Here is a 21004-nt window from a genome sequence, read left to right on the forward strand (position 1 = left end):
AGATTATATAATCAATACGTAAGGATTATGTAATCGTATTAGGACACATGATTACATAATGAATCATCTTACCTAATGCAAGAACATTATGTAATCGGGTAGAAGAGGGAACTGAGCGTACGATGACTAGAAGCTGGAATTAATAGACCATAAATAGGAGTCTCAATTCCGAATAAGATAGTTTCTACATAGCGGACTTTGTATCAAAAATGTTATCAAGTTGGTTAAAGTTGGGGTTGGGGTTGGGATTGTGGTTAGGGTTTTCCTTATGCACGCTCTAACCCTGGCCCTTATGTAATGTTCGACGCCTGGATACTCTCTACAGTAACGGAACGTTGGAATTATCAATACCCACGAAAATAGATATTTGAATAACTACCTAGGTAGGTTAGGTACCTAGGCAGTTAGATAGGTATCAAGCATGGGTACCTACCTATCGATTTCGATTCTAATGCTACCGTCCTCATCAAGTTCATGTCCAACTATCTCATCTCGCGCCAGAAAATTGAATCCAAAGCTCTGTTCAACTTCAATAGCCGAACCATATCTCGATCTTGCTAATACTCCGCAAGATGAATCATTTCTTCGTAAGTCGTGATGTCAATCCTAGTAGCCTCCGACGCTTATCTAGAAAGCAGATGGGTGGACCGTGGCGTGGTCCGCTCGGTCCCCACATATTCGCCCCCGGCAGCCCGGGACCTGGAGACTTAGCATGCCCAATCTAGCATAACATAGATACCGAGGTATGTAATAGCTACTGGGTACTTACAAAAGAGAAATAAGTAAATAGAGATCTATAGAGTTATAAAATAAATCATTAGGTACCTAGGTATGTTGTAACCCATAAACGCTCCCCCTCAATCTCGCGACCTAAACTCCACCTCCGTTATGAAGCCATAGACCTCCAGGGCTATGTGACGTCAGCTCGGATGTTCCATGTGACCTTAACGGGTGCCCGCGGCATAGGTTGCAAGCGGGGGTCACAAAATAGGCAATAGCAAACCACAACCATGTCGTTCTATTGGATGGAAGCCCCGAGCCGCGGTCGATCGACTGAGCAAGGATGGAAATCGGAGCTAAGCAAACATTACAAGCTCTTTTCAATGGGGGAATCGATGCATCGGTTACCTACCCCAGTTATTAGCGATGATAGCGATATTGCTGTGCTCTTTGAAATTGCTGATATACCTTGCCTTTTAGATCAGGATGTTATTAGCGATTTAACGTAATCTTAATATATAGGGATAATATTCGCTATGCCACAAAAGGGTAGAAGGGTAAAATAGACATATCACATCACGTAGGCAAGGAGACTTAGTTGTCCGAAATGTTATTCGTATCAATTCATGTCCTCAGAGACTTCCGATCTATGTCAAAGGCTCCGCATAAAAGCAATTCATTACGACCAATGGGGTATCCTCCTGTTTAGTTAACTGCGCCGAAAATTGACTCCATAATTATGCCCGTGATTTGGTAAGGGTCTGCGTTCGAGGCCGGTCGTCGGTCCTCGAAATAACCGTAACCCTTCGCGGCACATTCTCGGGGGATACGGATGGAGGCACCTCGGTTCGCAATACCAAAGCTGAACTGGTCGATGGCACCTGTCTCGTGTCGTCCCGTCAGACGCAGGTCGTTGCCCTCACCGTACACGGCGATGTGCTCCTTGTGGCGGGCTTCTAACTTCTTGATCGCCTCCTCGATGTGCTGTATACGCATTAGTAAGATGAACCACACACGCGGAAGATTGGATTAATCGTACCTTCATTCCACCCTCAACACGCATCTCCTTGGTGGAGAAGTTGCTGTGAAGACCGGCACCGTTCCAGTCACCGGGGATGGGCTTAGGCTGGACGGAGATCTTGGCGCCGAATTCCTCGGCGACGCGGTGAAGGAGGAAACGAGCCATCCAGAGCTGGTCACCCATCTCAATTCCCTCGCAGGGTCCGACCTGGAACTCCCATTGGGCGGGCATGACCTCGGCGTTGGTTCCGGAGATCTTGATGCCAGCGTACAAGCAAGCCTTGTAGTGGGCATCAACGATGTCACGGCACATAACTCGGCCGGCACCAACACCGCAGTAGTAGGGGCCCTGGGGAGCAGGGAAGCCGTTCTTGGGCCAGCCATAAGGGCGATCCTCCATATCGAAGAGGGTGTACTCTTGCTCGAGACCGAACCACGGTACGTGGTCGGCGTGGGCCTCCATCAGCTTAGCGCACTCGTGGCGGTGGTTGAACTTGTTCGGAGTGCCATCGGCGTTCCAGCACTCAGCAAGAACCAGAATGTTGGGGACACCACGCATGGGATCGGGGTAAACGGCAACGGGTCGTAGGTAGACATCACTGTTATCACCGGGAGCCTGGTCGGTAGAGGAACCGTCGAAGTTCCAGACAGGAAGATCCTCAGGCTTGAAGTTGCCATCGGCGGGGATCTTGGTAATGGTCTAGAAACGCGTAATCAGGGTTAGCAATTATCCGAAATCATGAAAGAAAATCAATTGTAATTGCGATTCTATTTTGGGACACAAAAAAGCCGGTACTGTAGAAATCGACTAATGGGTTTGATCGCCACTAGGCGCTGGATACGAGTAATGACTCGGGCTGCCCACATGGCCCCCTGCGCCACGGCTAGTCGGGTACCGGTAAGACGCTGTTGACAAAGGACGATTGTGTTGTACTGTGGGGTCGATATTTTTCTCGGTGATTTGGAGGACACTGTTGATTGTGCCAAGTGGGCGAGGTCGGACCAAGCCGGTTCTATTCTCGATCGAATGCGAACCGGTCAAGATTGAAACAGGGATCTGCTAGCCTAGAAAAGTCCTTTCGAGCTGACAGAAACCCACGAATTGAATGTCGTGGGCGGTCTGATCAATTCAGGACCGTTGTATGCAAGTTTCGGGCAGTTTCCGAGTAACCGATGGGTCGTGACAGGAGGGATCATGTAACAAGAACGAAGGCGATTCGACAAAGATAAGATGGTGAGGCAAATTACGTACCTTGCTCTTAGAACGAACATGGCCATGAGCGTCGATCCAGATGTATTCCGCCATGGCGTTTCCCTTCTGGTCGAGCTTCATGTACTTCATGAGCTGTGAAAAAATAAGTCAGCAACATTGTTCTTCGAGTGGACAGTCGCACTGCTGATTGCCATTGATGCGCCGTGCCCATGTGTTTTGGAGATGATCGCGTGCTCACATTCTCAGTGTACGAGACATATTTGCTTTCGGCCTGGGAGAGATTCTGTTAGCAAATCTTCTCGTAAGATGAGGGGTTGATTGGCTAGCAATGACAAGCTGGTGGGGTGATTGCGTAGGATGAGGCTCACCATGGTTGCGGTATTGGAATGTGAAATCTGATCTAGGGGTATTTTGCTTATAGGATGCAGATTCGTAAATCGTAAAATACTCCGACCAAGTTCGAAACGAGAGGAGTTATTATAGATGAACTTGTTGAAGGAGAAAGGAGACGAAAGGTAGAAGTAGAATTGTGATAGGGAGAGATTTGAAGTGAAAAATTGATTGCGGGGGGACACTGCGGCTTTTATGTGGAATAGCCGTTGACCGGAGAGCTTCTAGTTGATAACAAGCAAGTACATAAAGTATCTTAACTCAGGCGGTCACCTATTTCTAGTACTGCAAGTACAATAGGTACAAGAAAGTTCAATACGGACGTTAGGCAGAAGATAAGGTGCCCTGATAATACTTGTGTCCCTAAAGTTCTAGCTCGTGGCACTGGGTAGAAAGGGCAAGTTACCTAGGTGATGCAGGGGTGTTTCCTGCTGTGAGTTGGGGCTAAGTTCCAAGGTTTACCCCACCGTCCCATTGCTTTAATTCCCAGGTGGTTAACTGTCTAAATGGAGAATAGATTCAATAGACGTTCTTTCCTTCTTTTACGGCGACAGGCGACGACACGGGAACGCACTTGCGCTCGAATGGTTGTCTAGTGATCAGTTACTTTTTATCCACCCTTGTCGTAGTGGGGTTTGGTGGGGTGTTTTCAGCCCACACCACCACTTATCCTTATCGTGCATGTACCTAGCAGCTGCCTAGGTCCCAGAAGGTCGACCATTTAGTGCTCAAGGTGAGTTACCTCTTGCAGCTCGTGGTCAGATTTTTGTCTGTTATCACATTGGACGGATTTGTCTAAGAATGTTCCTTCTAGAACTGATGCTGATACACAACTGACACCCTTCCCCAACCGTTACGATTATCCGGTTTTACTAGCGCTTGCTGTGCCTGGAAGATCGGGTCCTAGGTTGTGGAACCTCAGAATCCAAGGACAGTCCCGAACGTATCTTTTCGCTTACGCCACCACGTCTCGAGCGGTCCCGACCTCGAAGTCAGGGGTTCGAGATTCGGCTTCACCATCATACATACATACAAAAGAGGCGCCCCAAAGAAAGGATACATTCTAGCCACCTGAGATTATTACGTATAATTAAGAATATTACATTCACCGACGCTGATCTTAGTGCCGGGAAGCATACTGGCTACGTAGTATATCACTTTATGCGTAGTAGGCTTCCTGCATGTGGCTTTAAAAAAGAAGCAATGAGGTCGATCGCAACAAAAATTTATTCAAAATCTAAGACATACAATTGACAACTCCAATTGGATTCCAACAATCATTTGTCCCCCAACCCGCCAGCCGGCGAAAAATTCAGTTGTCCATCTGCAACATGACCCTTTATGTTACATCCACCTTTCACTACCTTCTAGTTATCATTTTTTTCTCGTGCAATACCCAATACATCTCAACCATCCTTAATCAACTCAAATCATATAGATATCCCATATCAAAATCTGGCTCTTGGCTTCTTCAGACGAACGACCAACCTGACTCGATGAGGAGATAATATTCTAGCTCGGTTAACCCCGAATTGCCGCTCGTCTCCCGAGCTACGCTAGGTTTCGATTAAGACGAACAAGCAAAATGACCAGTGTGTGTGGGGGGTATGAAATCCTAACGGCCAAGACCCGCGATTCGGACCCCGTAGGCTTGAGTCATTAATTCATTAATTACGGTAAATGTTATAATTATGTAGTTAATTATGGTTTGCTTTTCCAATTGTCTTAGGTGTATTACCTCTAGACCTGTCACCGCTTGTTAGCCAACTTATTAACTACAACGAACGAGAATTTTTGGAGTACGGACGGCGCGTTCAATAGTATTATTTGATGACCCGTCAACTTGGATACATGCACTTGTAAATTATGAGATAGATTGAGAATGGATAGGTCAGGGGTAATTGATGGGTAGACCACCTATATATTTATATACTACGTTGCTTTTTAACTCCATCTTCTCCTATTTTATACGATGGCTTCTTTCTTTCTTAGGCTACTACGTAGGTGGCTATTACCTGCCACATAAGCTTCAGTAATGTTTAGAATAGACAAACACTCCCCTAACGTTATACCCTCGGCTGACAATTGCAACGCCCATAGTTCGTTCATCCCGAAATCTTGACCTAAGTTTCCGGGACTTACCTAGCTTAACTTAACCTTAGCAGCTTAGGTACCTACATCTAAATAGGTGCATTGGCCGGTAAGTTGGGGCATCATCAAAGCTTGACAAATTAATTTTTCCAACTCTTCAATCATGAGGCATTGTCATCGAGTTACATTCAAGATATTAGATGGTCATCAAGAATATAACGATACTTTCCTCCAACCATGCAATCTGTCTTTCAGCTTACGAAGTACATCTAACCCCAAATATTAGCATCTTGAGAGGTATCGAGGTCGATTGCGGGGTTGGTGCGACGCACGATGCAATTGGCGTCGCTACTAGCGTCCTGCGTTATCGCTATCGTTTCATTGGCTGCTTTTACTTTTCGTTGCTTAATTCCATCTAGTACACAGTACGTAAATTTTCAAGGTGAACAAGGTCTGTTATTGGATCCCTCTAACTTTATTTTCCTTAAGGAATCTCACCTTTATTAATCGATCATCATTGGTTATATCATGTCGAGATCGTCTACTAGGAGTTGGGGATCGTGGAAAACATTTTCCTTCAATCCCAGTAATAATACCAGCATCGTACTTCTTCGTACTTTCTTCACCCGAGAGTTATTATGTCCCTTTCACCGTAACGGATGGACGGATATGTCTCCCTTTTGCTCTTCCCTTACGTGGAGCAATTAATTCAGATCAATGGTTGCTCGCCATCTGTATTTCCTCTCCAACTTCCACAAAGAGATGACGCGTCTTAGCAATGATACCATGGGGCATCATTTACTCTACTACCTTACTTACCAGGCTGCCAGGTAAGCATGGCGTGTAAGCGGATGTTGATAACTGCGGCGCAACCCGTTCTTAAATTTTCAAGCCTCCCCAACCTTAGGATCGCCAAATCAAATCATACTGATCCGATATCAAACACGAAAATCGCTATGATCACTCCGTGTCGCAAAGCTACATATTATATTGCTGAGTAAGCCCAGCAAATCCATCAACCTCAGGGTTACGACGGAAAGCGAGTTGAACTTGAGATGATTGCGCAGGTGTCTACTTCCAGGATTGGTTTGCGTAGGACAAGAAAGGGGCGCCTGCAGGGAGATTGAATTGTGGCCATTGAATTTTCCACTTCATCCCATCATGTGTGGAGGAAAGAGCTTTCTACAAGATTGAAATTGTCAAGTTCTCACGTGGCTGCATAGGTACCTAGGTAAGTAATTCGTAGGTAGGCAAGTACTGCGACGAACTTCTAAATTCGAAATTTCACCCGAATACATGTACGCACCAATCAGTCAAGGTAATAATATAATTCGTCGTCATTATCATACACCTTCAATTTTACGAATGATCTATCAGGTATACTCATGATAATATTCATATAAAAGCGCCTAGCTCAAATATGAATTGGACCGAGGGAAATTTATCCCGCCATTCTCGAGGGAGACAGCGTAATGAACTACTTACCCGACAGAAGCAACACTTCGCAAAAGTCCGCAATGGTCTACTCAGCAGCGGCGTAAAGCAGAGTCCGGTATCGATATCCTTCCTCGGAACCCAAAATTCACGAGGCTCAGGACGCCATAACAGTTCCAGTAGCGTGGTGCACAAACCATTGTCAAGTCCTCTCTTGGGCGAGAAGCGGAAGCGAGCTCCGAATGTATCAGACGACTCAGAGTACCAACTGTCTATCTGTGAAAAGAGGAAGAGATTACTTGATCAAGAAGATTGGGTTGGGTTGAATTTACAGCAACCAATAGACATAACTTTCCCCGGGCAGCTTCATCCATATGTCGGTTCAAGATGGTCTAAATCAGGTCGCACAAAGCCACCTACAGCACAGAGACGCCGCAACCCTCCAAGCAGTCCGCGATTAGAGGTTGCTCGAGAATCTCGGGATCTCCCCGTCAAGATTCAGATTGGAAGTCAGGAGATCAACCCAAGTACGAGCACAGTGTCAAGGAGATATAGCCTAGCACCACACCCCTTGGCAAGTTCGTCTCAAATACGGTCGAATCCAATCTCAAGTCCACAACCCAGCCACGCTCGTCATCGATATATGGCACCAACAAGAAACAACATGTCCCCACAGATACCGAAGGATATTCTGTATGGAACAACGGGAGATCATTGCAGCACTTATTCTAGAGAACCTGTGAGGTCACCAGTGCTAGAAGAACCGACCTATATTGTGCACTCCTCATCCATCATTCATGAGCCGGTTCCTTGTCGAAAGCACAGTAATTTCATGGTACTGGATTGGTCTCCTACTCCATCTGAACCTGAGGATTGGGGAAGTATGCAAGTAGAAATCGAGCGCCCAGCAAGGCCAGCTCCGTCGCAAGAAGCGGATCAAGAATTCTGGAAAGATCTGGTTCCCAGTTCATCAGACAATCTACCAATTGACATTTCGGCTAATAATTACCAAGTTTTAGCGCTATCAAGCACTCCAGAAACTAATGTTTTACCATCGAATTTACATTCAAGGCTACCGAGCTACGATATCTCAAGCGAGCCAGCAGCGAGCATCAGTTACCAGTTCCCAGACTCTAGTACGAATAGCAATAGCGGAAGTCAAATTGCCGCTTGTAGACATGACGCCATTATGCTGCTTAAAAATGAGCCAAGTCACCAGAAAACCAGTATTCAGCCAGAAGATGATAATAGTGCCTGGATGAAATTTGTCTTCGATGATGACAGCGAAGAGTTGGAAGCAAAAGCATTCATGGAAGCTGCGCATCAAGCAGCAGCAGAATTAGTCCCTTCCGACAGCTCCAGATCCGTTATGAATTCTATTGAAACCAGTACGGCTTGCGGAGTAGACTCGTTTGATCAGGATGAAGAGGAGAATGATAGCGCCTGTCTTCTAAGGTTGGGCGAGAATGATGTGGCAACGCAAGGTGTTTTGGATTTGGAAGGGGGATCTAGCAATATAGCTACAGCCGGCTCGACGACCGTAACCGAGTCGGAATCACGATTTCGCTTTGCGCAACCAAGAACTTTCGTCGGAAAACTTTCTGATTCAAATACAACGGCAACACAAAATTCAACCCTTGTGTCGTGCCATCGTGAGAAAAAGAGAGGCAGGCCTAAAAAGAAAGCTGCAGATGGAAGAACCGACATTCGACAGCTCCCAGACTTTGACGGGGACCCAATAGAAGAGTTTGAGGACTAATGAATCATGTTCATTTCAGATAGAAAATGCTACTCAAGCCTGTAAAGCAATTTACTGTGACTTTGATAACATCGGGTATCAACTTAACTAGGGGAAGTCGAGTGAATACTTACCCCTATGTCGTATCTAACAGGTCAGAAATTTTAGGGTTAAAGTGTGCACTATCAGGCCCTTCTAGGGGGTAAGTACCGACACGCCTAATCACTATGGTGGGGTACAAATATGTCTCAATTTACTGTTTGCAACCTAAATATCCCGGAGGACATTGGAATTTATGCCTCAATGTAACAGAAAATGACTTACGAATGTTTTCTAACCGATTCTAGCGACAAATTCAGCATCTTGCATCAATTAGGCATCTCTTTTGAACTTGTTTCTCTATTGATAAACACCGGGTCCGCGGAGTCGTCGTTTTACGCCTTACAAACGACATTCGGGAATAAATTTAGGTTAGCACAATCGCTGTAAATACCCGTGGACTTAGGTAAAACTTCTTTCCCTTTCTACCTTTTTTTCTCTTTCTCGTTTAAATCATTAGTAAATATCTACTAACCTTTCACACACGGCGCCACTAGATTCTCGGATTACCTCAGTTTTTAAGTCTATTTTTAGCGGAAGTTTCTCATTTGCTATGCTATCAAATCATGTCGCCGGCATCCAATATTGATTTGTTCGCTCCCTTTGAGCGGGATATCATACTTGAGATACGCACTAGCAAAATGGAAATGATGCCAGGACTCAAAATCGAGACGGGTATACACAAGAAATTACGATCCGGTCGCATTCCTGTTTCGTTTGTCGGACTCGATTCGGATGAGCATGATCTTGTATTCCACGGCGGCCCTGATAAAGCGATTCACGGATGTGAGTCATCACACATCCATGGTTGATACCAGTCTGTATAAGTCTGATATGAGATCCAGACTGTTGTACTCATTATCCGACATGGAAAGATGAATTTCCCGATGCCGCTACACGTTTCGAGCGTGGCGGCTTCGGTGAGAACTTCGTAACGGAGCGTAGTAAGTAATTTTAGAGTTTATTATCATTACCCCTATTCTTGAATGTCGCAAGATCTAGTCCAACCATTAAATGCGTCTCGAGATGAAAAGTCCCCTCGAGACAGAACTTCCAAACCACTCAGGCCTCATAATCGACCCTTGTTGACATTTCTTTCATTTGGCAGTGAATGAGAGAAACGTATGTATTGGAGACATAGTAAGTGTCGGCAATGACGGTGTCTTGCTCCAAGTCAGCTTGCCACGGCAACCATGCTTCAAGTTAAACCACCGCTTTCAAATCAAAAACTTTGCGCCAAACACCTACAAGACCAGTCGTACAGGATGGTATTACCGAGTGCTACACGAAGGCACCGTGCAGGCAGGAGACGAGATCCGGCTTGTGGAACGCAGGTGGCCGAAGTGGACCATCGAGCGTGTACAAGAATACCTCCACAGAACACAAGACAACGCCGCCATGAACGAAGAACTGGCAGCCATAACAGATATGGGTGATGAGAGCAGGAAGGCATTTGAGAGACGCGTGGAAAAGCTCAAGGCTAAGCAGAAACGCGAGGCCGCTGCTCTCAATGGCGAGGATAAGGAGAAGTGGCGCGACTTCCGCATTGTCGAGAAAAAGTCTGAGACCCCGCGCATCGCGTCTTTCGTCCTTGAGGCGGTGACCCCGGACCCGAACGCAGGTGAAATGCCGCTTGGTGCGCATGCGCGACTAAGACTACCAAATGGCCTCATGCGCTCGTACTCCGTCGTCTCCGGGACCCCGGATCGGTTCGAGCTCGGTATCGCTCTTGAAGAGCCGAGTCGCGGCGGTTCAGCGTACTTGCATAACACAGCGAAAGAAGGCGATACAATCCAAATCGGCCGCGTGACCTCGGACGTGAAACCCGCCGGCGCAGCTAGCAACCACGTCTTCATCGCCGGCGGGATCGGCATCACCGCATTCCTCAGCTTACTAGACATGTACCAGAAGATCCACTGGGAATCCACGCTCCACTACGGCGTGCGCGAAGCTCCTGCCGATATACCGTTCAAATCACGCATCGACGCGCTCGGAAAAGCGGTTAAAGTTTACGATCGGAGTAAGGGCCAACGCATGGATATCCCATCCATCTTCGCCAACCTGCCGTGGAACTCGCACGTTTACGTGTGCGGCCCGAACCGCATGCTGGAGGAAGCCATGCGCGAGGCGAAGAAACGCGGGCTCGGCGAGGAGGAAGTCCATTTCGAAGCGTTTGGCGCGGATACCTCCGGCGATCCGTTCGAGGTGGAGGTTTTCTCCGCGCGGGAGGGAAAGCGGACGAGTTTAAAGGTTGGGGGTGAGGAGACGTTGTTGGAGGTGCTGAGACGGCGGTTTGGTGATGAGGATGTGGCGAGTAGTTGTGAGGTGGGGAATTGTGGCACGTGTAAGGTTGTGTTGAAGAGTGGGAGGGTCGATCATAGGGGGACGGGGCTGTTGGAGAGTGAGAGGGCGGGGGCGATGCTTAGTTGTGTTAGTAGGGGGATTGGGAAGATTGCGATTGAGATTTGAATTTGAGGGGTATTGGGGATAGATGACAGGCATAAACGATGACAGTTCAAAGAAAATGAATGGTAGGTATTCAACAAATAGACGGAATTTAGAGTATACGATTTTTGATGTGTTCAATCTGTAGGCATAACCATGATTCTTCTTAGAGCGAAGCTGTCATGATACTAGGTACGCTTAAAGATATTAGTGTGTAGCGGCCTCAAAGCTTCTCGAAGAGATATTGGTGAGGGGTGATTAGGATTTTTTATTATTTCTGTAGTTCGGTCCTCGTATCTATATATTAAGAAAAGTTATTGGTTCACGGTGTTCTCGTCGCGCGAAGTCATAATCCTTTATTCTGTCACCCCGGTTTCTTCCGTTTCTCGCGCCCTGTTCACTTTGACGCCAACCCAAAAGAAGACGACCACTGCCCCTGATGCTGCCCAAATAGCAAAGCTCCATGTCATAGTGCCCCATCCCGCAGATTGGACAACATAACCGCCCCATATAGGTCCAATAGTTCCTCCAAGAGCGAAGGCCATGGTATAAAGCCCGTAGCCCAATCCATATACTCCCTTTTCTCCGAAGATACCAGGTGTCTTTGCGGCTATATCCTCGATTACATAGGTAACTTCGGCCATGAGGGGGACATTGGCAAATGATAACGCGAAGCCTAGCGGGCAAAGCAGGAAACCGAGTAGGATCTTATGCTGTATAGTGTTCTGGGTGACGAAGCGGAGGCATACGAGTAGCGGTATACACATGCAGAACCCGCAGAACGATGGTCGTTTAGCGCCGTATTTGTCGGAAAGCCAGCCCACAAAGGGTGAGATGAAGGCAGGCACAAACATCGCCAGAAACATAATTCCAGCAGCTGTGGAATTCCACTGAAAGGTGGTCTGGACGAACAATGCCAAAGTAGCATCAAAGCCCATCCTAGCGATAGTTAGATGGTTAGGAGACAGATAGTTAATAAGTGATAGGCTCGTATATACTTACATGATACCAGACTGGGTGAAAAGACAATATAGCGCGGCGACTAATCTCCGTGATCTCAAAAGAATCCGAATGGGGTGGACTTTGGGAGATTTCGTGGTAGAGGTCGTCGAGTCATCATCGGTACTAGAGACAACTCCTCCTTGCTTCTCATCGATTTCTTTCTCGAGCTTGTTGTCGTTCTTAGGCGCCGACTCTTGATCTGCGATACGCATACTATTTGCTCCAGTGGACTTTTGTCGAGTGAGACCACCGATGGGCGAAGTGGCAGCCTCGACGTCTCTCTGCACGACCCCTGTTCCCAGAGCGCCGGTGTCTTCGTCTTCAGGAATCCACTGCTTTGCAACCTTCTTCTCGATCATGATGAGCCGTAACAAAATGTCGACTGCAACAACGCCGAAGGCGATATAGTAAACAGCGTAATATCCCGCTGCTTCGTAGACAACACCTCCTATGACGGGTGCGATAAGCATTCCAACGCTCATGGCCACACCTAGATAACCTAAGGCAACACCTATGGCATCCTTCATGGTATCGACTAGCAACGCACAACCAACGCTCCAGACGATAGACGCGCTAAAACCCTGCAGCAGCCTGCCCACAACTAGGAGAGCGATAGTGTGACCGAAACATAACATCACGGTTGACGCGGCTAGTGAGACGAGTCCTATGAGTAATGGCCATCGTCTTGATGTAGTGTGGTCGGCGTATAATCCGGCGAGGGGGCTGCCGACGAATAAGGCAACGCTGTAGCAAGACAGCAAGATGGAGGTCCAGTGTTGAACTTTGTCTTGAGGGATGCCGACCTGGATGGTGAGCGAAAATGGTACGACTGGGACAATCAGCGCGTAGTAGAAGATGTCCGTAAATATAGCCAACGCCACTTAAGTTTCTTTAGTTAGTACCGAGTTCAGAATTGGAAACATAGATGTCCGCACTTAGGTCAGCAGATATTGTACTAACCAGTCAACAATATCAGACTCTTCGAGGAACGGAAAGCGAGGAAAGCAGGAGGTTTCGACTGAGGATCCCTCTTGGCCCCCGAGAAGAACTGCCGTATACCGCTAACGATTCCCATTTTGGTTCCTTGATAGATCGTGAAGCTACTATGTATCGTAGATGGCGAATCCAGCTAGTGCTTACGCAGTAGTAGATGTGTGCCGGATGTCGATATATATAGGGAATTAGGAGAAATGACTCATCGTGCAGAGATTTCTAGATATTTTAATATTTTCGTTACCGGTCCACGGCCCCTCTACATGAAACGAAGTGACAGCAAAAAGACTTGCAGAATCAAGCTCATTCAGTCACCGATATTCTTTTAATGCCGGGTGTGGATCCGGCAGAGGAATCCGCGGGGTCCGGCCGGGGTTGTCAACTAGTCAATGGCGGGTGGTCAATTGCGACAGTAGCATCATAAATAGGCTACTAGCCGCGCCGGAGGAAATAATTTCTACCATCATCCTTGAGCTCATCCTTGAGCTTGCATCCGGATATCATACGATGAGTAATTAGATCTGATAACGAAAGTCTAGAAATTCCAATTCTGTTCAATGCCGGGTCGATCGATGTACGCAATGCGAATGAGTCCGGCACTTGGTAGGATTTGACGTCTTGGCAATTGATTTGAGGGCATAGAAGTCCCGGTAAACCTGATATTTGCACACCGTTGAGTCTCAATTATGATTCTATACAGAGAGATGTTCTCGATGAGAGAGAAATGATGAAATGATGAAATTGTGAAATTGATTACAAATGCGATTTGATGGATGGATTAGTAAGTTCTTCTATTGAAATATTGTTATATAAACATGCTTACGTCATATATATCTAATTATATGAGTTATTACTATAGCCGCTAATTTTTATTTACTTGGCGTTTGATGGGTCTGCATTGAATGGATCCACTTAAACTTTTTTCTTTCAATTCCCTGCAACATCGAAAGTAGGAATTTATTTTCCTTCATGTTTTCACCACAACAACAACAACAGCCCCTATAACAATAGATCCACAATGGCTGAACCAAATCCCTCCGTTGAGGACTTCACTCCGTTACAGATATCAATCCCTCCTCTCCCATCGTATTCTACCAAGACAACACATTACATTTACATACGAAGAAACGCGCCTCGAACACCTACCCCTAACGACTCTCGCAGCCTCTTCATCGCTAATGTTCCTACCGACAGCACCGAAGTCCACTTCCGCGCCTTATTTGGCCGCTTAGTAGGAGCAGGCAAGTTCGAGACCATAACTTTCGCTCAAGACAAGAAACAATCAGAATCTGCCCATGAACCCGCCCAAGCGATACGATTAGCAGCACATAGGAAGCGAAAGAGAGCCGACGAAGAATCTCAGAATGAGAGGGATGAAGCTGCTGCTGAGTTGCCACCCACGTGGTCCCGGCAATTATACCGTAGCGGGAGCTGTGCCGTCGCTCTGTTTGCCGACGAGAAGAGTGTTGACCTGGTCCTCAAAGCCACCAAGAAGCTTAAGAAGCCGAAGGATTTTCCCGTCTGGGGTGAGGGCGTTGGCGACAAGGTCCCACCTTTAGGCTCAGAATGGCTGAAAACACACAACAAGATGACCTATCCGGGTAATGACATTGTTCAGGCTACAATGGACATTTACTTCTCCGTCTTCAACAGGAAGGAGAGGGAGGCTGGACAGCTCGCTAAGAGGCTACGCAACGAACCAGACGAGGACGGATTCGTGACAGTCACGCGAGGCGGTCGCGCCGCACCCGCTAGAAGGGACGAAGCGGAAGAGGCAAAGCAGAAGATGCTAGATAAACAACAGAAGAAGAAGGACGAGATGACGGACTTTTATCGATTCCAGATGCGCGAAAAGAGGAAAGCTGAACAGATTGAGACTTTGAAGAAGTTCGAGGAAGATAAAAGGAGAGTCCAAGCTATGAAGGAGAAACGAGGGAAGTTTAGGCCTGAGACTTGAAGAAGTCAAAACGTCGCTGTTGCCAGTGATCATGAGATGAAGCTAAACATGCGATGAATCCCCGGCTGAGTCACTTTTTGCCTTCCAGTTGGGCTCGACTCTATTTTGTCCAACCCATTGACTTCCTAACCTCTACTTGAAATCACCGCCAGGTAAGCACTTTTCAATATTTTCTTTTTTTGCCAAATGATGACGAGCACGGGGCCAGCGAATGCTGTCAAGTCTGGATCTCCAGATATTTGATTGCGCATGCCGACAAAAACCGTGTATTATATATCTTCTCAACTTGTCTGAAGGCGTTATTATTTCTATCGTCCTCTGAGGATCGCGAATAGGTTGTTGCTAATACATTCATGGGCATTTTAGATATAGAACGATGGGAAGGAAACGGAGACAGTTTAGTGTCGTTGTGCACATATGACAATAGCTTTGGAACTACATGAGGGTGTTGGTTCTTAACCATTTGTTTACATCCATCAAACATCATGGCTTGACTAAGCAATGATTCGATTTGGCTAAATTACCTACAATCATGAGCTGCTGAACAAACATCTTGCTGCCTTCTACAATGGATTTCAAGACGGTTCAACTTATAATAACCTGAATGCTTGACGGGATCAAGCCTTTCGTTTGGGATTAGATGCTTTTAGATTCCCCAAATATGATGCTGTTCCACAGCAGCTTCAGCTTACTCACTACCCCCACGTGGCGGTTTTGCAGACTTCGGCAGTCTCCCTATGAGTCTGAGTTCCCGCTAGGCATACAAGGTAGCTTACGACGCGTGTGCGATATTCTTACATTTAAGCTTCAATGCAGTCGAATATCAATAGCTGATGGGTGGTAAGACTCATACATCTCTACACCAACCTACAGGTTTCATTCTGTAGTAGGTTTATTAGCCAAATTTATATGACGCAGAAACACAGATGCAAAGACAAAGTGCTGCTGTCCATATGCAGGATAGTCTGTACGACCCCCTTATCATGCATGATCCTGGGTTGTCTGAGGTTCTTGACCAATGGCAAGGGTTGAAATGACGCGCTGAACGGTAACCTGCATCAAGGACCAACCTCGCCTCTCCAATGCAGCGTGTGCAGCGAAGATCTCTAACATATAATCCTACGCTCTTGGATCTGCCTTCGATAGATTTTGAATATACCCCTGTAATACCCCGTCCATCAGCCCTGTCGGTCCTCACGAAACCCCTGTCTCCGAGCTTAACGAGAACAAATCGAGATGGGGAAGAGGGAGATTCTATTATTTGATGGAGGAACGACTAGGTGGGGCTTTTGCTAAGTCCGATGAGGTGAAGATGTGCTGCGATGCTGTGACCCAAAATAACAAGAAATTTGTGAGGCACAGCATTTACAGCCCTATCCTGATCTTCTCGGCATTGAAGGATTGCCTTGGGCCACTATGACTTATAAAGTGCAACTCGGCCGGCGACAAGAGTTCAACGATATTTCCTACGGATCGGCACTTTGATGTATGTGGCTTGATGAGTCTGTCTTGACGAGTCCACTATGGACTTTCTCAATGTCTGGCGTAGCGATGATCGTTCTACCGGTTGGAGGCAGGCCGCTAAGGTCAACAGCATCGTTCTCGCAACTATGTCGATAACTCTCATAGGCTTTCTCATTGCCGCTGCGACCAAAAATGGATTCGACAAAGCAGTGTTCTTTTATGATGGTAGTTGCGACGGAGGGAGTGTGGCTATAGTCAATATGGCCCTCCATTTACTGATCAACGTCGTCTCAACCCTAGTGGTACGTGTTCTTCTCAATCTAGCTGTAAGGAGAACTTCATGATATACGAAATGTTACTCTCTTTGGTGGATTCATACTAATGTTCTATTTGTATCTAGTGAGTTATATTCCTATCTTGTAATGAATGTTCGATTGAAGCTGGCCTCTACTATACTCGTTATCACATTGGACACCACGCGACGCCTTCACCCGAAGACCAGTCATTTTCTTCTCTAAATTACCTACCCAATTTGACCTGGACTTTATAGGCTAGCATCGAGCAACTTTTTCATGCAAGTTTTGAACTCGCCCTCAAGGCAAGAATTGAACGCGGCTCATTTTAAAGGCTCCTGGATGGGAATTGGTATACCGTCAGTTAGAAACGCCTTCAGAGTGTCCCGGTTCAAGACTTTATGTTGGGTCTGTCTACTTCTCAGCTCGATCCCACTTCATCTACTATTCAACTCTACTGTCTTCCAGACCGATCGTAAGTATTGCCCAACCCACTTTCATTGGAAAGGAGCTACCTAGATATATGTTGACATTTACGATGTTTCATTGCTCACCCATCCAATTATTGATATGCAATACATATAATGCCGGGGAAGTGATATTAATCATTGCCTGTGTCTTAGGGAGAGATTCTGATTACCATATGACTATCGCTACTGAGAAGTTTATAAACGGGGGGTCCTATTATGCGCCAGGGGCGGGCTTAGTACAGGGTGGATTTATATACTGGCTCACCTACAGCATGCCCACGTCCCTTGCAGAGCCGCAATGGTTTCCCTACCTGGGTCAATTAGCGGCCACCACTTATGGCGCACCTGTCAACCTTACAGACTATGCAGATACCAAGTCCGAGGTCATGAAAAATATATCCGCCATCGCCTCGGCCGCCAGTGGGTGGGATAGGCTCGATGTAAGCCAGTGTAAGCAGGAGTACATCAGCTGCACCGGGCTGAAAAAGCACCGCAATGTAGTCCTTGTCGTCGATAATGATGGCTGGAAACGAAACGACATCTGGCATCTCCGGGAGAACCAAACCCAGTTGTGGGATCAATACGTTCCTGCGAATCAGTCAAACCATTTATTTTATGATGCTCAATGCATGATGTACGCCCAACGCAGATATGATACCTCGACTAGTTGTGTCAGTAACTGTATCGCGGCATTCGGGGTTGATAATTCTCAACAAAATTTTGATGTTAATGCATTTGTTGCTAATTCGGATTGGCAATACCCTTTCTTCAATAACAGAACCAAGCGTCTAGTCAACGGGACTACCTCTATCAACTCTGAATCAACCAGTGATAACATATATACATCCGCCCAAAACTACGGTAGTACTATCACATCGGGACTTCAGCCTGGTACGTTCAATATCGCAGTAAAATACTGCCTTGCACAGCCTGTCGACCGAGTTTGCCACATCGGCCTTTCGCCAAAACTCTTGTTAGCAGTCACCATGTGTGTGATCTTCAAGACCTTCACCGCAGTCACGGTTACCATTGTTTTAAGCCGGCGTAATCAGCCGCCTTTAGTCACCTTAGGAGACGTCATAGAATCTTTCCTCGAAAAGCCGGATCGTGTTACAGTCGGCATGTCAACGGTAGGGCAAAATCAAATCCGGAGAGCTATGTCACGGAGGAAGGCCTTCATCGTTCCAGGACCGAGACAATGGGAGTCGTTACGAAAAGTGCGAGCATCGGTTATTCCCGTATCCGTGTGGCTAACGAGCTATGCACTTTTTATAATCAGTATCTCCATTTGTGCCTATTTCTACAACAGCATCGTTGAAAATAATAACCTGTAAGCTGTTTTACGAGAATAAAATGCAGGTTGAGAACTTCTCCTAATGGGAATCACAGTTTCGGTTCGTTCTTCGAGAGCGAGGAGAATGCATTCATCGATATCCCGACCACGTTTGTGGGTGGCGTTTTACTTGCTAACAGTCCGCAACTTTTGCTTTCGTTCTGTTACCTGGCTTATAACAACCTATTTACCCGCTTACAAATGGCTCGGGAATGGTCACTCTATAGTGAAGGATATCACCCGTTGAGAGTGACGGACCCCAAGGTACGAATAAAGTCCTACGTGTCTAAGTAAAGGACTAACCGGTTAGGGCGACCAATACTCTACATATCGGCTTCAACTGCCATATAAATACAGCATCCCCCTCATACTGATTAGTATATTTCTCCATTGGTTGCTTTCGAACACCATATATCTCTTTATATCAACCGGAGGTTATTTCGGTAGCGATTTCGTATCCGGGGGCCTGAACGATCCAAGCCTGCCAGCCAACACCGCCATCGCTGTTGGATATTCAGGCTATTCCCTCCTAGGACTAATAATTGTCGCATGCGTACTAATCACAGTTCCTTTCTTCCTAAGTTGGAAAAGGCTCCCATCAAACATGGTGAACATCGGAAGCAACTCGCTCGCACTGTCCGCCGCGTGCCATCCCTCGATCATGTCACATGCCGTTAAGAGTCACACGGACTCGCTGATAACAGATTCTCCTGCAATATCTACATTCGACCTCCCAGAAACTCCGCAGCCGCTGAAGCAGTCGTATACACCGGTTCCAAGCGGTGATGTCTATGATGAGAGTCCTAGGGAAGATGGTTTCGAGATGAAGAAATACAGACCAGCCTCCGTGACCACGATGAATCAGTCATCATATCTATCCCTGTCATCGAGACAACTGCTTCCAGATCGCAGCAGCGAGGATGGCGAAGACACGGGCTATAAAGGAGATTGCGAGCAGCAGAACGGACCATTCACAAAGCTCGCCAGAAGCAAGCTACGCTGGGGCATCGTGAAGATGCCCCCCGAGTGGCACGTCGAGAACGATAACGAAGCAGGCCGCGTCGAACACCTTAGCTTCGGCGTCAAAGAAGACGACGTCCAACCCCCGGAACCCGGCGAGTGCTATGCGTGAAAAGCGCGCGATACAACAGGGTCTTACCTTGACGGACAGATTGCTCAAAGCTTACGGCCTTAGACTCTGTATTCCGTTTACCCGTCCGCGGAACGCGGGCATACGGCTAGGTATGGGGATATCATGACTTGCTCGAGCGCCGACTCGTTTTAGCTTACCATGAGTCCGTGTTCTTCGGGCATTCCGGGATAGACGTCTACTCAGTTACTAACTCGTCGGCCTCGCGTGCCGGTTTCGGCTTGAAATGAACCGCGATAAAATGAGACGAATTATCCCCCCACCGAAGAACCGGCCGTCTTATATCCACGGGCGTAAGGCGTGCGCCGCGAGTCAGTCGGGAGAGCTTGACCCCTTACTTGGAGCTTGGCTATCGGCGCTAGTTATCGGAACCCGCATGGAAAATCCTTTGTCGACCGGGCTCGCGCGTTCGGCCTTAACGAATGTCGGACGATTTGCTCCTAGATGGTTTATATATGGACGTGTATACCCACTAAACTTCCCATTTACTAACTTCTATGCTTATCCCCGGCGATGGTTTGAAGGAGACACTATGTTCGTCAAACGCGCTACTTGACGTATGTATTATATACGTCTATCTATCCGAAGATGGTGGTTATAACATAGGTCGGATTGAAGGAAAGGGGAGTTTAGGGGTTGGGCTAATTGTAATACCGATATCACCATATATACATATATGTACCCGAGTTTGCTACTAGCACATACGATCCCGTCATGTTGAATGAATCATACGCGTTAGCTTTGATTAGTAGCGTCATATCCATTTATCAAGAATTGGAGAAATTGATAAAAAATAAAATTGGGATTTATGGGGAGGCGGCTTCCGTTATTATAGTATGAGTGTCTTAGATAATTACTACCTAGCTGGGTACTAGGTACGCAGTTGCATGAACCTGCCTGCCTGGCCGAGAGTATATTGGCACGGATAACCTCGGCGTGAAGGCATCGCGATTTCCCCAATCCCAAGAAACGGAAGAGTTGTCCATCTATGGTTGGTTCCATGTTTCACGAAAGAGGAAGAAGCTTAACCGGATTAGGGTCTAACATCGTTCCATTAATTGATGTGTTCGGACAGGGGGTATAGTTCCCTGTCAGCCCAGTGGTGCAGATTGGTGGGTCTTGTGGACCTTCCCGGTCTAGATCATGCATAGCCCGCATGGTCTTACGGGGATTAAAACTTAACATGGTTTAA

General features: G+C 46.9%; 6 protein-coding genes across 6 annotated transcripts; 4 read left to right on the forward strand and 2 right to left on the reverse strand.

Moving 5' to 3' along the window:
• Positions 1–1425: 1425 nt before the first annotated feature.
• Positions 1426–3324, reverse strand: GGS22DRAFT_182478 (glutamine synthetase; the record flags this gene model as incomplete). The annotated part of the gene is made up of 5 exons (XM_047963968.1): positions 1426–1704; positions 1760–2440; positions 2993–3085; positions 3192–3224; positions 3322–3324. 5 exons carry the CDS (start codon positions 3322–3324, stop codon positions 1426–1428), a joined length of 1089 nt encoding a protein of 362 aa, XP_047814099.1.
• Positions 3325–6854: 3530 nt separating this feature from the next.
• Positions 6855–8627, forward strand: GGS22DRAFT_197674 (uncharacterized protein; the record flags this gene model as incomplete). The annotated part of the gene is made up of 1 exon (XM_047966016.1): positions 6855–8627. One exon carries the CDS (start codon positions 6855–6857, stop codon positions 8625–8627), a length of 1773 nt encoding a protein of 590 aa, XP_047814100.1.
• A 644-nt stretch (positions 8628–9271) lies between these two features.
• On the forward strand, positions 9272–11174 carry GGS22DRAFT_193475 (PK beta-barrel-protein domain-containing protein-like protein; the record flags this gene model as incomplete). Its single annotated transcript, XM_047965390.1, has 3 exons — positions 9272–9491; positions 9551–9649; positions 9814–11174. The coding sequence occupies 3 exons, from the start codon at positions 9272–9274 to the stop codon at positions 11172–11174; spliced, it is 1680 nt and encodes a 559-aa protein (XP_047814101.1).
• A 258-nt stretch (positions 11175–11432) lies between these two features.
• Positions 11433–13868, reverse strand: GGS22DRAFT_175604 (MFS general substrate transporter). The gene is made up of 3 exons (XM_047963285.1): positions 13113–13868; positions 12153–13032; positions 11433–12089 (listed from the first exon to the last, which is right to left on the reverse strand). The coding sequence occupies exons 1-3, from the start codon at positions 13225–13227 to the stop codon at positions 11507–11509; spliced, it is 1578 nt and encodes a 525-aa protein (XP_047814102.1). The 5' UTR covers positions 13228–13868; the 3' UTR covers positions 11433–11506.
• Positions 13869–14123: 255 nt separating this feature from the next.
• On the forward strand, positions 14124–15267 carry GGS22DRAFT_175605 (ribosomal RNA-processing protein 7-domain-containing protein). The gene has a single exon (XM_047963286.1). It carries the CDS (start codon positions 14164–14166, stop codon positions 15100–15102), a length of 939 nt encoding a protein of 312 aa, XP_047814103.1. The 5' UTR covers positions 14124–14163; the 3' UTR covers positions 15103–15267.
• A 1229-nt stretch (positions 15268–16496) lies between these two features.
• Positions 16497–19916, forward strand: GGS22DRAFT_87675 (uncharacterized protein). The gene is made up of 5 exons (XM_047968317.1): positions 16497–16872; positions 17122–17334; positions 17483–18659; positions 18719–18926; positions 18973–19916. The coding sequence occupies exons 1-5, from the start codon at positions 16626–16628 to the stop codon at positions 19792–19794; spliced, it is 2667 nt and encodes an 888-aa protein (XP_047814104.1). The 5' UTR covers positions 16497–16625; the 3' UTR covers positions 19795–19916.
• Positions 19917–21004: the final 1088 nt, after the last annotated feature.

The sequence above is a fragment of the Annulohypoxylon maeteangense genome (genome assembly GCF_022496945.1).
Source record: "Annulohypoxylon maeteangense strain CBS 123835 unplaced genomic scaffold GGS22scaffold_29, whole genome shotgun sequence".
In the NCBI taxonomy this organism is placed as follows: domain Eukaryota; kingdom Fungi; phylum Ascomycota; class Sordariomycetes; order Xylariales; family Hypoxylaceae; genus Annulohypoxylon; species Annulohypoxylon maeteangense.